Source organism: Cicer arietinum, chromosome 7 (assembly GCF_000331145.2).
Source record: "Cicer arietinum cultivar CDC Frontier isolate Library 1 chromosome 7, Cicar.CDCFrontier_v2.0, whole genome shotgun sequence".
In the NCBI taxonomy this organism is placed as follows: Eukaryota; Viridiplantae; Streptophyta; class Magnoliopsida; order Fabales; family Fabaceae; genus Cicer; species Cicer arietinum.
The window spans coordinates 2309264-2325036 of record NC_021166.2 but is presented as its reverse complement, the minus strand read 5'-3'; the positions used below and the strand labels follow the sequence as shown (position 1 = coordinate 2325036).

The 15773-nt window shown below is 27.8% G+C and overlaps 1 protein-coding gene across 2 annotated transcripts; it reads right to left on the bottom strand.

Moving 5' to 3' along the window:
* Nucleotides 1-4672: 4672 nt before the first annotated feature.
* LOC101495817 ((DL)-glycerol-3-phosphatase 2) lies at nt 4673-11220 on the bottom strand. Of its 2 annotated transcripts, none has more exons than XM_004507797.4 (7): nt 10945-11220; nt 9454-9597; nt 8958-9182; nt 6943-7003; nt 6659-6806; nt 5942-6021; nt 4673-5324 (listed from the first exon to the last, which is right to left on the bottom strand). In XM_004507797.4, the coding sequence occupies exons 1-7, from the start codon at nt 11117-11119 to the stop codon at nt 5192-5194; spliced, it is 966 nt and encodes a 321-aa protein (XP_004507854.1). In that variant the 5' UTR covers nt 11120-11220; the 3' UTR covers nt 4673-5191. The 2 variants fall into 2 exon arrangements, with proteins under 2 accessions (XP_004507854.1, XP_027192763.1); XM_027336962.2 differs by having other exon boundaries at nt 11038-11219.
* Between the last annotated feature and the right edge of the window lie 4553 nt (nt 11221-15773).

Sequence of the window (15773 nt, the reverse complement as noted above, 5' to 3'; positions counted from 1 at the left end):
GACTCAATTATAACAACAAAAAATCTGGTTGTTGATAAAAAAACTAAGAGTGAAATAAGTTTTTAATCATGATAAAATTTCATCATTTTAATTTTAGTGTATGTAAAATAAAAATATAATTTTTCAGTCGATACAAAATTATTATGACTGCAGTTTTATTCTCTGAAATTAAGTCAATGTATATTTTTGAATGAATATTTAGAAGTATGTTTATCTCATTACATAATGTTCGCCAATAAAAAATGAATTTAAAATTCAATTTTAATTTTATATTTTTGTTACTTTTATTTTAAATTTTTTATATTTAAAAGTTCATATGTAACTTATTTTAAATTAAAAAAAATTAATTTTGTGAAAGAATTTTTTATAATTTTCTAAACTTATCTACAAAAAATTATTTAAAAATTGTAAAGTTGAAGGGTAATTAAATATAATTTATTTAAGCATAGACTAAAACTATTTATTGAATAATTTTATAAGAACTAAAATTAATGTTTTTATTTTATATGAACCAAAATGAAAATATGAAAATTTATAAATATTTAACCAAAAATTTAAATATAAATGCTCTTCTCTGTTTGATACACACATAGACATGCCATTTGGGTGATGCTAGCTAGCTGCTGATTAAGCCCATCGTGTTGCCCCCTCTAATAATTAACTGGTGTTTGTTATCTTAATTATATAATGGTCCAACATGCATGTTGTCATTAAAGTAACAATCTGTATTGAACTATCATAGATGTGTTCCCTTGCTAGTTTGAGGGCACACAATTAAGGATTTGACATTAATTTTTGCATTTATACAGAGTCCTCCACCCTACAGTATTCTAGTAAGTTATGAAGTAATTAGTAATTACATCTATTATCTATAGTGTCTATTAAGTTTTATTTTTTACAATCCGAATTATGAGCTTATTTATGTGTAAACTAGTATTTATTTGGTGACTAGTTTTAAAGTATATCATGTAAGAATTAATTAATTAATTTAATTAATTAATTATATTAAGACTCATGTGAAATAGTGACATTTAATTAAATGAAAAAGTTAAAATTGAAAGGTGTAAAAGACTTGTTATAAACAATATTTTAAAAGTTAGTTCGGACATTAAATCATTAAATATATTGAGTTAGTGGTTGAACCACTGAATTATTAGTCGAATCAAATAATTAAATCAAATTAAATTAGATGACTCGATCAGTCGATTGTATCACTCAGTTTATTTAATATATTTGTCTTAATACTAAATCGAATTAGGGATAAAAAATGTTCATGACATTTATCAAATATTAAAAAACCATCAAATAAATTAACATAATTCATTATCTCATTGTTCAAATTTAAATCTATTAAACATAATTCACTTCATTTTTTTTCGACAAAATTCACAAATAAAAAAATTAAATAGGCCTAAAATTATAGGAGTTAAACATTTCAATCACTGCCATTTTTTACATAAATGTTTTTATTTAATCGATGTGATTACAACTTATACAACTTTTACTTTTTTGTAATTATTATGAATTGTATTGTCATCCTAAATTAAAAATACTAATTCACACTTTCCATTTGCAGGGGTCGTTAGATATTATTACAATTTAGTTATAAGTAGTAATAAATTGATTAGTATTGATTATAAGGAAATTAAGATTTGTTAGCTTACTGATGACTGTTCTTAAAGTGTATCACATATTCATTGTAATCATTTTCTTTCATTCAATCAATTTTAAATAATTCAATAATTTATTTTATTATCTATCTTTTTGATGAACTCTATAATACTTCTCAAAACTAATCGATCAATAAAAATCAATTATAATAAAAATGTAAAACTTTTGTTTCCGAAAAACTTTTGTTGAAATATATATGGTGTTAACAGTTTATAAATTGTTTTAATGATATGATATTTGTAATTTATTAGTTTATTTTACTTAAAATGAGGGTAACAAATTCCATGTATAGATGTGTAAGTTTTATATATAGTAAGAGACTAAGAGTATAGATATCGATATTCACTTGAGTACATATTCTCTCGGTCTCAATATTTTTTTTTAAAAAAAATAAACGTAATTCACACTTATTACGAAAAATAATTATCTATATTTAATATTCTCAAATTTACAAAAAAATATAATTGTATTTCCTAAATTACACTTCATTTCTCTAATTGAAAATTGAATGTATTTCTCTCTCAGCTTAGCTGGCTTTGAAAACCTAAACAGAACTGATACTCTTAACTTTTTTTCTTATACGATCCACTCAATTAATCCGGATGAGAATGCTTCAACTTCTTATTTATTGATGTTGGAAAACAATTTTTAAATAATACAAACTCAATAAATACTATAAGGGTAATTTTGGAGAAAACTAGTAAATTTTAATTAAGAAAAAAAAATGAGTTTTTATTTATTTATTTATTTATAATTTAAGACGAATGAGTATTTGAGTATGTGTATTATTTTCGAACGGTGGGTATGAGAAGCAAAACTATAGTACCCTTTTCAAACTGAACAGCTATAGATCTTGTTAATCTTGTTGAATTTTTAATTTTGGAACCGGTTGCTTATGACAAAGTTTGAACCATCAATTTAAATTTCGAACCTTTAAATTGGCTTTAACGGCTCAACCTCCTAAATTTAAATTAATACATGGACCACAAAAAAAGATAAATATATAGGACCACTTAACAATTCCATTACACATTTTTTTTCTTGTTGAAAAGTACACAAAAGTGAACACTGAAGACAGGGAATATGAGGAAGAGAAATATTAATGTGAAATAATAAACCCACCAACTTGTCGCTCATATAGTTTGGAGCTGGCCGTTTAAGTGAAAACATAAAACTCCTATTAGTTAGAGCATCTACAGCGGTGAACTCAATATGGGTTCTTTAGATGGGGTCCACTGTGCCACATCATCTTGAAGCAATTCACTCATTTTCTACTTCAACGGTGAACTCAATTCAAGTTCTACTATGCCACATCACTCTAAATTAACTCATTCATTTTTTACGGTTTAACTTTTAAAAAATCATATTATATTCTATTACTTTAACTTATACATTAATATTTAATTTTATTATAACTTAAAATATTAATTTAAATAGAAAAATAAATAAAAAAAGTACGTTAATAAAAACTTTAATAAACTTCTGTAACAAAAATTGTGAAGAAAAAGTATGAGTAACAAATTGTTTCTATTAATGAGCTAACAATAGTAATTAAAGGAGAAAAAAAAGGCTAAGGGTGGTATATTAACTAAAAAAAAGCTAATGGTTACAAAATTATTATTATTTAATAAATTAAAAAGAAGTTAACGGCTATAAATTAATAAAAAATGATAAATTTATTATTATTATTAATAAATTAATAAAAGGTAACGATTATAATTATATTATTATTAAATTATGAAAGTAGATAGAAAAAAAAACAAAAAAAACGTAACTGCTATGAAGCACCGTTCCTTCTTGACAGTACCGTGATGACACCTTGGCACAACTCCAACGGTGAACCCACAAAAAACTGGAAGTTAAGTAATTACACGCTGACGGACGAACTCATTTTCACTCCCGTTGTAGATGCTCTTATAATTAAAAATAAATACCATCAAAGACCTCTTAAATATTGATGAAATTTTAAATGTATTGTTATTTTTTTATCTTAAAAAAAATAATAAATTTCACAATAATTAACTCACAACTATGAATTTTTTGATTTGTATCCGAGACAAGACGTCTGATCTAACAATATCAATATTGTCACTTGACTTAAGACTTAAGAACTAGATGTATTGTTTTTAATTGAAGCAATTAAATAAAATAAATATTAAAATATGTTGAATTAAAAACTTAGGAGATGTTAACCATGGTATGGTATAGCCAAAAAATAGATACTCGAGTTACTAAACTATTTTGTGTTCTTGACTTTGACCTTTTACTGATGTGTATGAAAAATATTGAGAGTAGTACGTGATTCTCTACGATAATGTTTGAGAGATAACTTAATTTTTAAAATTAAAAAATTAAAAAAATTATAAAAAAAAACAGTCAAAATGTTCATCAACTCACCTAGATCCTCCTCCAAACAGAGATGGTGTTCTAGCACTTTTTTCCAATTGTCTATTAATATTGAAAACATTTAAAATTAGGTATTCTATATTTTAAAATATTTGAGACATTAAATATTTTTGGATTTTTTTTTTAAACTTAAAAATCCCGAAGACCAGATATTTTAATTTTTAAAAATTCAAAATATTAATTCTGTGTTCTGAATATTTTGGGTACTCGTTCTTTTATTCCGAATATTTCACAATGTTAGAGAAGGTTTTATTACTGCAAGACCCATATTATGTTTTAAAAAAGGACATGTACGAATTTATAGAAAAATAAAACTCCGGTTACATTGAATAAATAGACCATGTCATACACAATGGAGAATGATCAAAACAATCAGTGTAAAAATATTTTCAAATTGGTTCCTACAATACAGTGAGCAATACCACAAATGTTAAAATTGATTTTAAAAAATGTGTGTACACCCGATAAAGTGTATATACACCTTATCATAGAAATAAATAAAAAAAGTTATGTGATAGATGTAATAAAGCATTATATCATAAAGCTGGAAATACTTATGACACAATATTTTTGTTATCCTCCAAAAACTCACAGATTCTACAATAATAAACAAATTATAAATCTCAGTTTTTGGTCAAATACTAAACCACAGTGAACCAACAAGGTTTTCAAAGCTCAACCAACCGGTCGAGTCATACAATGTAACATTTTGTGCAGTAAGAAATAATAAACATGGCGTCGTATCAAAGATGTGTCTAAGAATACGAGATACAACAAATTATGTTTCCTGCAATTAGATAATATGTGTTAACAATATATCCCCTCTCTAAGATCTCAAGCCCATATTGATTGTAGTACTATTATTATTATCAAGCACAAGAAAATAATGTAAGGAAATGGAATAATTACTCGCTTTTTCTACCCCCAATAAAATAAACAGTAATGTAGAACATGAGGGTTTTATTGGTTGTTTGGAAGCACGGCAAGAAGGAAACTACCGTGCAATTACTCAAAGGCTAGAATTTGTAGCTATAGAAAATCATGGCCACAACACATGGGGACACGAGAAACCTCAAGGAAAGACATATCCAAACCTGCATTTGGAAACTCGCATTTAACTTCCATTATCTTCAAATGGAGGTAAACCCCATTCACTAGGGTTGAAATCCAACAATGAGTTCAAAACTTGGTCGGCTGTATCATGATAAGATTTGTCCAGCCTTGGATCTGGAACCATAACAACCGACCTGCAAGACGTGTTGTAACAAGCAAAAATCAACTATTTTAACAACAAAATACTAATTCCAACTGCACAATGCACGTATCCATGTTTAATCTAAGAAACCAAAAAAAATGGAATGAGTTAACATCATCACAACGGAGTGTGTGTGTGTCTTGAGGCTTGGTAGCAAAATTAATCAACGGACCTTCAAAACTAAACCAATAACAATCCATACTAGCAACCATAGTCTGTGTCTCTCTCTCTCTATATATATATAGGTAACAAGCATTATTATATAAACAATTATCAATAATATATATGAGAGAGGGAAAATGAACTGGAAGAGCCTAGTGAACATATAGGATCTGAAATTGATAGATGTAGCATTATATTATGTGCACGTTCTACTAAATGTTAGCATGCTTTATAAACATATATTGAGCAGCTAGTGCGTGACGGATAGATAGTTTTCTGATTCTATTAGTTCCTTAGCGGCGGTTAACAGTAGTTAGGTGCACTGCAGCTTGAATACAAACAGATGATGTACATTCATGAACTCGGTCTTTCTATCTTGTTTCATCATATATGTTTAGTTAAAAAAGACAAATTAGAAGATGTCATTGAGTGCTTCAAACAACTTACATCGCGGCATTCTTAGCTGCAAGAACTCCAGAGGGTGCATCTTCAAAAACAAGTATGTTACATGGATCTACTGGTCCACCCTGTTGATCAACAATGAATGTGTCATTAACTAAAAACATCACTATGTATGATCACAAACTCAACAAAGTGGGAAGTTGAACAATAATGATTCAAATGAACCCAACCTCAGAATTCAAATGAGTTGTGTTATTTTGACAGGAAATCTGACAACAAAATATGGTTAATGCAATTCAAATACAAGGCTAATTATGTTTATTAGATGATTAATGAATATAACAAGGTGTCACAACTCATTAATCATCCATATAACACAATTAACCATGATTTTGAATGTCAATAATCACAATTTAAAAGTGTATAATTTAACACAAATTTTGGTTAATAGATGTATCATGTATATTTGAACATAATTTAGATGCTTATAATGAATATCATGTATATCTAAACACTTGAAATATAGTTAATTATGTTAAGTGGATGGTTAATGAGTTGTCACACCTTATTATATTCCTTAATAATTATTCAGTGAGCGTAATTAACCACATATTTGAACGTAGTTACCCATCTAAATTGTTGTCGACTTTTGTTGTCAAATGCGTGTGTCGTTTCTCAATTCAAATCAGGAAAAGAAAAGGCACATGTGATCCTTGCAGACAGATTTGTCATTAAGTGTACAAAATTCATTAATTGGCATACCTCAAATCTCTTGGCTGCGGCAAGAAATACATCCGGTGATGGTTTGCCTTTTTTAACTTCAGGGTCATCACCAAGAACAACATGATGCATCAGAGAAAACATTTCACCATGTCTTTGCGTTTTCAATTCAAAATGTCGCTTGTGAGAACTGTGGAGAAAATTGGCAAAACAACTTTTTTATAGAAAGTCCTTCAAGATAGATGCATAACATGAAATAAATATCTTTTCTTCAACCCAAAATAAAGTAAAAGACAAAAAATTAACACGAGATGGATGAAATGTACCCAGTTGCCAAGGCAATCGGAACTCCTTTTGCATGCAAATGCTCGAGTAAACGACTAACACCTATGATAAACGAAAAAAGCCAAAAGAATGTCAATATATAAAAAATGGTAGTATGTGTCCTACACATTACTGCAGTGCCTAGGACATAGAACAGTTATGCTCAAGTACTTGCATATTAAATTAGCAATCCAGTCTTTTCAGGTCGACAAGCTAATTATATATACCCTATAGATCTTGAACATCTGTCACAAAGTTAAATATTGAAGCTTTCATCATAAATTAACTGGTTTTGATAACAGAAACTATTCAACATCCTTGACGTTACGATTCCAAAGTTTGAGTCTGCAATATCTGAGTACAGTTCAATTTATATAGAATATAAGCAACATGTGTAGTGGAAAAAAGATACCAAAGAGAACCTAGACCTTGCAAGAAGATTTAATCATGAGTTGTTGGCAGATTTTTATATGTGCAAACATGCATGTACAATTCCCCATTGAAAATTGCAGATTATGTGGAAAATATATTTCAATGCAAAACATTTTGAGGTGCAGCAGTATAATGTTGCAAAAATTCCATGCATAAAGGAATTCTACACCCATATGTTCAAAAAGCATGTGTTGCAAAGAATGCCAAACAAACCAACGTGTCTAGTCATTAAAAGTAAGGAAACTATAATTTCATGTCAGACATATGTCGTCAAATATGCCACTAATATCAGTGGTGTACAAAAGTAGGTAGCAACAAAATCATTGTTGAAACATGCTCAATAAGGTTTTATGAACTCAAAGCTCTAAGGTTACAATTTCTGAGGTTTCACAAATATCATGATGCTGAACATGTGACAACCTGATTTCTTCTCAACCCATGTAGGTCGGTATTGAGATCAATCTTTCCAAGTTTTCACCAGGTGCGGCAAAAGAAGAATTTGAGATGCCTAGTGTATTGTTTCACAGTTGCTTAATCTTAGCCAAAAATATTTAAATTTAAAAAGACTGCAAAAACTAAGCAAAGAATTATGACAAATCAAATTGTTCAACTCTACAAGGCGAAGATCAATTACAGATCTTTATCCAATAGCCTAATTGAGAAGGGAATCACTGACTGAAGAAACACGTAATTAACGAAACTGAGAGCAAAAAAACACACAAAAAATCAAATGGGAATCTTTAAAAAAACTCCAAAAAAAAGTAACAACTGGGAAAAAGGGTGGAGAATCAAGGTAGGATGAAGTTTCAGTGTTTCAGAAAAGCATAGAAATCCATATAAGTTGGGAAAATAATATATAAACGTATAACTGTCTAATAAATCAGAAGTGGAGACAAAAATGAGAATGAACAACTACTAGCAGAATCTGCAGGTGTTTGAACAAGTAATTATTATCCATTAAGAAGTAGGATCAAGTTTTATACAGATAATAACACATGCATTAGTCGCTTTCAACAAGCATTATATAGGGCCTAAGACATTGATATTGCATTTATTTAAGCACATGCACATAGTGAATAGAAGATGGCATGATGATTTTCTGTACTTTCAAAAGTTCAATTATTAATCCATGTCAATTTATACAAAATCAACAAAAAGGAAAAATATATAAGCAACCCTTGACAGTCAATAAGACATTTCTAGAGCCATCCAAGTGGAGGCATGTGAAACGTGTATAAAAAAAACAATTATATGCCATATTTTTAATTATGTACTCTTATTAAAACATTGAAATATGAATCACTCACACTTCAAATTGAAGGCGTATACGGTATCCAACACTGACTTGTAAGTCGTATAGCTACATTCAATTACTTCCCTTTTTCATGTTACTATTGGTGTCAACGTGTCAGTGTCGTGTCCGATGTTTGTGTTTATGTTAGTGCTTCAATTTTTAGTAGTGCCCATTCAAATATCCCCCCAAGTATCAAATATAAGTTATAGTTTCCATAGTTAACAGCAAACAATATTTCATTATTCTTGATGTTGATTTATCTAATCTCCATTAATCTAAAATTCCATATACCTGGCATAAGCTCACTTGTTGGAAACAAACTCTGCAGCATCTCTTCTCTTTCTACAAGAAATTGCTCGGGAGTAAGAGAATCACTGATTCCAGTTTCTACAACAAATACCTTAGCAGCTTCTATTGCTTTCATTCCCATCATTTTTGCCTTGAGGGACCAATCAAAGGTTTTATTATATCTAGCAAGTATAATTTCCTGAACTTCAGTATAGAACTTCTCTGTGTCTGCGGAATAATATTAAAACAGCCAAAAGTGTTAAGAAGCATTGTTCAGCTCAAGGAAAAAAGAAATTGCAAGAAATGTTGAACTTGAAATTGATAGTACTAATAATATGATACAATTAAAGTAAAATACACATAACTAAATTCGAAATGTGTTAAACAAATTCTAACACATATCTAACAAAAAGGGTGACTATTCTAATGATTCATGTAAAAACACAAAGTTAGATAAAAATGAAATAAATGAATGGATAAAGATAGATAGATGAAATACCAAGCAAGAGACCGTCCATGTCAAAAACGACGTGTGTGATTGGCTTTCGGTCAACGGAGGGATTGCCCATTGCGCTATAACCCAACACTGGAAATGGAATCTTCGCCTGTCCCTTTACTATTGCTTCACTGCTTCCTTTCCGATCTAAATTATTTCATATAAACCCTAGTTTTAATTTGTAGCTTACTCCTGTATTATGTGGCTTATTTATTTTTTAATTTCGTTTTAACTTAATTGCTTTACGGTATCTTAAGTCCGAGTAACTCTTTTATCTTAATTTAGAATAATAATATGATATTTTTTATATTTTACAAAAATTCAATCGGGAAATCTTGAATTTTAATTTTAAAAATTCAATATAACAATATTGACATTTGTCAATTGAATTAATATTTTAAAACGAGTTTGACAGATTGGCCTTTAAGAGTCTAAATAAAAATATTTTTTTAAATACACTTTTTTAGTTTATTTTAAAATATTTATCTTATTTTTTCTTTCAATTCAATTAGTTTAATAAGTAATTAATCTTTGAGTTAGTATAACTAATAGTTTGTATGTTGTTTGACACGTAATTATTTACCAATTCGTAAAATATTAGACAATTTTGTTAAGATTATGTGATTTCATGATTTTAGCATTTGTAATAGTTTTTAAATGATTATGACTGAGTCATTAATCTTTTATGATGTATTCTATAGTTTGAATAATTAATAATATGAATGTTTAAATTATAACTTTTATATATTTGTTTGACTCAATAGTTTTATATTTTAATTTTTTAAAATAATCTTTAATTTTATTTTATATACACTATTTTTATAATTTTTATTAATTTATTAATTAATACAAAAATTAAAAAAGTTAACGTGACAACAAGCCAGTTCGTTAGTCCGCATAGTAAAGAGGCAATGTGAGACTTTTAAACCATTAACACTATCTTTTTTAGACGAATTTATAATAAGGTGAAATAGATTCACCGGTTAGTCATCCCAACATATAATTACCCTATTAAATATAACTAACAACACAAAAAGATTATAATTTTTAATTTATAAATCTGAATAATAAACATATTTTTTTAATATCATATTAATAACTAATATATATAACCCATCTATTGATCTATTAACCCACGACCCGAATTCATTTAAATTATGAGTAAATCACTATTTTACTCTTTTAATAGGATACCGTTATAATATTTATTATTTATTATAAAAGAAGCTATAATTATTAACTAGAAGTTAAAAACTCGGAGGAGTAACAGAGATTTCTCTATCCATATTAAAACTAAACTAAGGTAAAAGCCTTCCAACAATTGGGACAAAAGTTGCCCATGTTGTCCAAAGGTGTCTCTCAGGACAGTTTTATTCGTGTCATAGAGAAGCCATTTGTTCCAAACAAAACCAAAAATCAAAGATTGAAATCTGAAAAGCTAAAATCAATTTGGACAATAGAAAACAAAGCAGAAATGTTGGAGAAGGAGAAAACCTGTGAGAAATAATTTGGTAGATGAATGATGACGCACGAATACCAACGATTTGGATAAGGGTAATGCAGAAGACTGAAAAAGAAGAGATTTACCATATGCTATCGTGGCTTTGCGCATCTCAAGAGTGAGGCCGGATTTAATAGAGAAAAAGGTTGGAGTAGGAATGTCAAACATAAACAATCTTTCCCTCGGTGAGGGCTGAGCGAAAGGCGAAAATTGTTGAGACAGAAGTGAAGAGAAAGAAGCAAAGCCGCGATAAGTACAAGTCGGTGTTAAGGTGCCAATACTGCCCTAATTTTTATCAGGAAACTAAATATATTATTAAACTTAATTTGACAAATAAATTATAATAATTGTTTATGATATAAAATGTAAATTGTTAAATAAAACTGCTATTCAAAAATTATTTGATAATGGCCATATAAAAAAACTAGCAATTAACAATATCAAATTTAATTATTATTTTTATTATAACTTAGTGTTAGAAAAATAAAATTAACGAGATAAAATTATAAAGAGAAAATGTAAAATTTCTATTTAATTTAGTCATTAAATTTGTGACAACTGAATATAGAGAGATTCCATTTTATTTATCATCAATTCATTTGAGTTATTCATTTAAATTATTTTTGTAAATATATTTTATTTAAAATTACAGTAGAAATTAAAAGTGTCAAAATAATACAAACAAATTTTATCTATCAATCAAATAATATTTTTTTGACTTTTTGACTTTTTGACTTTTTTTTTTTTACAAATACGTTTATTGGGGGTAACTAAATATATATTATTAGTGTAGGTAACTATAAAAGTATATTTATTTGTTCCAAAAAATAATATTGTTTGAGTTGTAAAAACTATCTTGTGGCAATGAAAATCTTCGTAAATTTTATAAATTCTAACTTGTGCAAATTTATTATATTTTTTGTGTTGAATTGCTTAAAATTTTATCCTAATTTTTATTTTGTGAATTAAATATCAAATATATATTTTATTTGAGTTAGTAATATGTTTGATATATATATATATATAAAATAAATTTTTGAATATTTGATTAAAATTATTTATTATATAATAATTTAATTAAGTTACAAATAATTTATTATCGAATAATTTTTTAAAAAATATCACAGGTTGTTGATAAATTCATCTGTTAATTGAGTTGTAATGATAGTAGATATTTTTATTAAAGTAGTTTAAGAAGTTATTAGATATAATGATGACTCTCTATTATGGGAAGTTAGTGTACCATTTTATTTGAGGTGTTGGGACATGCAATATTTTTCGTTGTATTTGATTGTGGTAGTAAAAATTGTTGATAAAACTATAATTGAGATAATGACTCCTTCCAAATTTTTAGTTTGCACAAATGAACTTTATATGTGTGGTTGATGTGTGAATACGTGATGATTAATATTGATGTGATTGTGCATTATTAAGTGGTAGTAGTATTGCTACATGTTATGAATTTTATTAGTAATAATATGTTTTGAGTATGTTATGTGAAAAATATGAAAAATTATTAGTGTATAATGAGCATTAAAAAATGAGTCTTTTAATAGTTGTATTTACATAATATTGTTGAGAAAATGTCAGAGTATGCTCATGCATTTCATAGTTAGTGGTGATCGTTATGGGTCACGGTGTTAATGGCGACCGTGATGAGCTACATGATGGTTTCACGAGTTGATTGGTCCATCTTATCCTTACAAAGATTTTTAGTCATGTAGGTTTGTGATAGACTGCACTATGACAAATGATGTTGATTTGTGATAGGTGGCACCTCAGTAATTAGTACTTGTATGTGAGAGGCAATACATTAATGATTTACGCCCCTTGAGGAGGGTTTGGAAATTTCGAAATCATGTGCACTGACATGTAAGCATTGCAATAGGGTGCTTGGCACGTGAGTCGTGTTTGTTATATGTATAAACATGTTTGGTTATTATTTGGTATCATGTCATAACTGTTAAGTGTTTACTATTTGTCTTCATGACATAATTGTTAAATGTTAATTGTTAATTTTGGTTGGTGACCTTTTTATATTATTGTGGAAATTGGGTTTTGCCCTCAGATGATATTTGAGTTCGTTCTACTGGCAATTACTCTGACGACAGAAACATCGTTAGACTTCCCTGTTTGGATATACGACTCCACCTCCAGAACATATACGGGGAGAGTGGTGAGGACAAGTAGGATAGCTGAGACAATATTTCACGTAGAGCTCACTCACGAGATGATTTACTATCATGTACCCGCAAGATTGGTACTTGGGGCGAATTGAGCATGGGAAGATGCAAAATATGTTTTAGTCAAAGGTGAGACAGAGGCCATCGTGGGTGTGTTGACTCACACCGTATGAGAAGGGGATGCAGTGCTTGGACTGGGGGTTGGCGAGAAGGATAAGAGGCCGATGTCAGTAGAATAATATATTGCAGGACCGTTTAGGCGGGTCGAGTAAGAGCTTCCACTTCCAGTGAACGATCCCCTACCGACTGTCACTGCGGTAGTGAACTGACTTATAAGGATATATTGATACATCAATGACTCACGAGGACAATGAAGTTACTTCGATGAGATATATTGCGTCAGAAAAAACATGTACAGTGTGTGGAGGTCACCCTTGTTACTATAGTTGTTAGTGGATGATTAAATTAGTTTTTTGTTGTATATGACCTTAGTTTTTTTATTTTTTATTTTGGTGGTTGTACTTATTTTGTTTTGAGCTGATTGTATATGATAAATATTTTTATGATCAAATTAGTTTTTTATTTTGATAAATATTTTGTTATATTTTATTTTAATTATTTAGTTTATATATAATAAATATTAATTTAAAATTTCATAAAAATAAAATTTATTCATATCTTTTTTAATTAATATTTAATTAATTTATTTTTAGTAGTAAAAAATCCACTTCTTGAACAATTTTCCATCGATGTCATCAACAACCAACAACAATATGAGATGAGGAATATGGATGAAAAGACCCAGAAAATAATCACATACAAGAAAATTCAAATTGGCATATTTCTTCGAGAAACCGAAGATAGAAAATAAATTATTCAACAGCAAAGCGAAATAGATATTGGCAACAAAAGAATGAATAAAACAAAAGTAGATAATAAAATGAGCAAAACAATATCTCGTTTTACATTAACAAAGTGAAACCAGAATGAAAACAAGGAGAAAGAAACTAACATTTCATGAAAATATAATTAATTAAAACAAATGCCCTTTTCTCATAACTAGAAATAGTAGAACATGAAAACATAATTTGACATACCAAAATAGTAACAATGAGATGAGAAAGTAAGAAAATAAAAGACAATGGGAGTATAGAAATCAGATAATGGAAAGAGAAGGATGCTGATAATAATAAAGGCTAAGTGACACTTGAAATGTGCAATAGTTGCAATTATTTAGCTTGTCAGTACCGAATGTTGGAGGTTATAAGAAATGTATATGAGACCGTTATGAACGATGTAACCCTTAGAAATTTCCAGATTAAACATACTATGAGTGTTTTAGCACACTTTTCAACCCTAATATAGGGATTTATTTTAATTTTTTAAAAAGCTATATAATTCATTAAAAACCTAATCCAAATACAAGGTATGTCCCAAAAAAGTTACAATATTAAAAAACCAAGTTTCAATAACTCAATTGCACAAGGGCTAGTTCATAGGTCTTAGTAAAGGGTGACCTACAAATTATTAAGGTCTCTAGCACTGGGTTGTGTTAAAGGTTTCTTAATAAAGAATTTTGTTTTTCTACTTAATTTATTTATTTATTTTAATTTGTATTAAAATACACGAATTTTCACAACATACAAAATTAAAACGATTCTAAAATAAAAGTGAATTCTTTTTTATGTTCGCACTAATAATAGTTTAAAATTGTAAAGATAAAAACAAGGTTGAAAAAGATACCACGAAAAACTAAAAATAAAATATAAAATTTTAGAATAAAATTTTAAAAAGTTTTTCATTGAATAAAACTGAATTAAGCCATAATACTGAGATCAAAGTACTGTTAACTCATGTAGTTATTATAAATTTATAACAACATTTTTTGTAATCTACTTAAAAATTGTCATTCCAATTTTTTTCAACAATTAAAACAAAATAGCATAATTTAATTAATTACTAGTAAGTATCTTATGTGGCCATGGAGTCGCTGCCTCATATTTCCAAATTGGATTAAATTACCGATTTGAATTTATAAAAAATAATAGTTGTTGTTGTGGGTGCTTTTAACGATATCATTTCAATAATAACTAAAATTAATTTATTGATATATAACACACTAGTGCGTCGCAAGGAAATAACATACGATTTTAATATATATATATATATATATATATATATATATATATATATCAATTTTCATAAGTTTTACTTAAAAAAACAATTTAAAATAAAAAAATTCAATCATAATCTAATTTAAAAACTACTTTCGAAAAATATTACTGATGAAAAACATAACTCCAACAGCACTCTTTAATCTTATTTTTGAATTCTCCACATAATATTTTTTTTCCTTTCCAAAAAAACTTATTATAAAACAATACTTTTAATTTTAAACAAATAAAAGCAATAATTATTAAAAAATTAAATAATTAGATTAGATAAAATAAGAATTTTTAAAATAATAGACATGACATATATAAATTAAGCAAATTAGTAAATGTAAAGATGAGTAAGTAACTTAATAATGAATTTTTATTTTTATTATTCAACATAGTATGTTATTTATATGAAATACATGACATTTAAAAATTCATATAAATCTTGATGTATCAAGTGGCAAAATATCTTTCATTCCG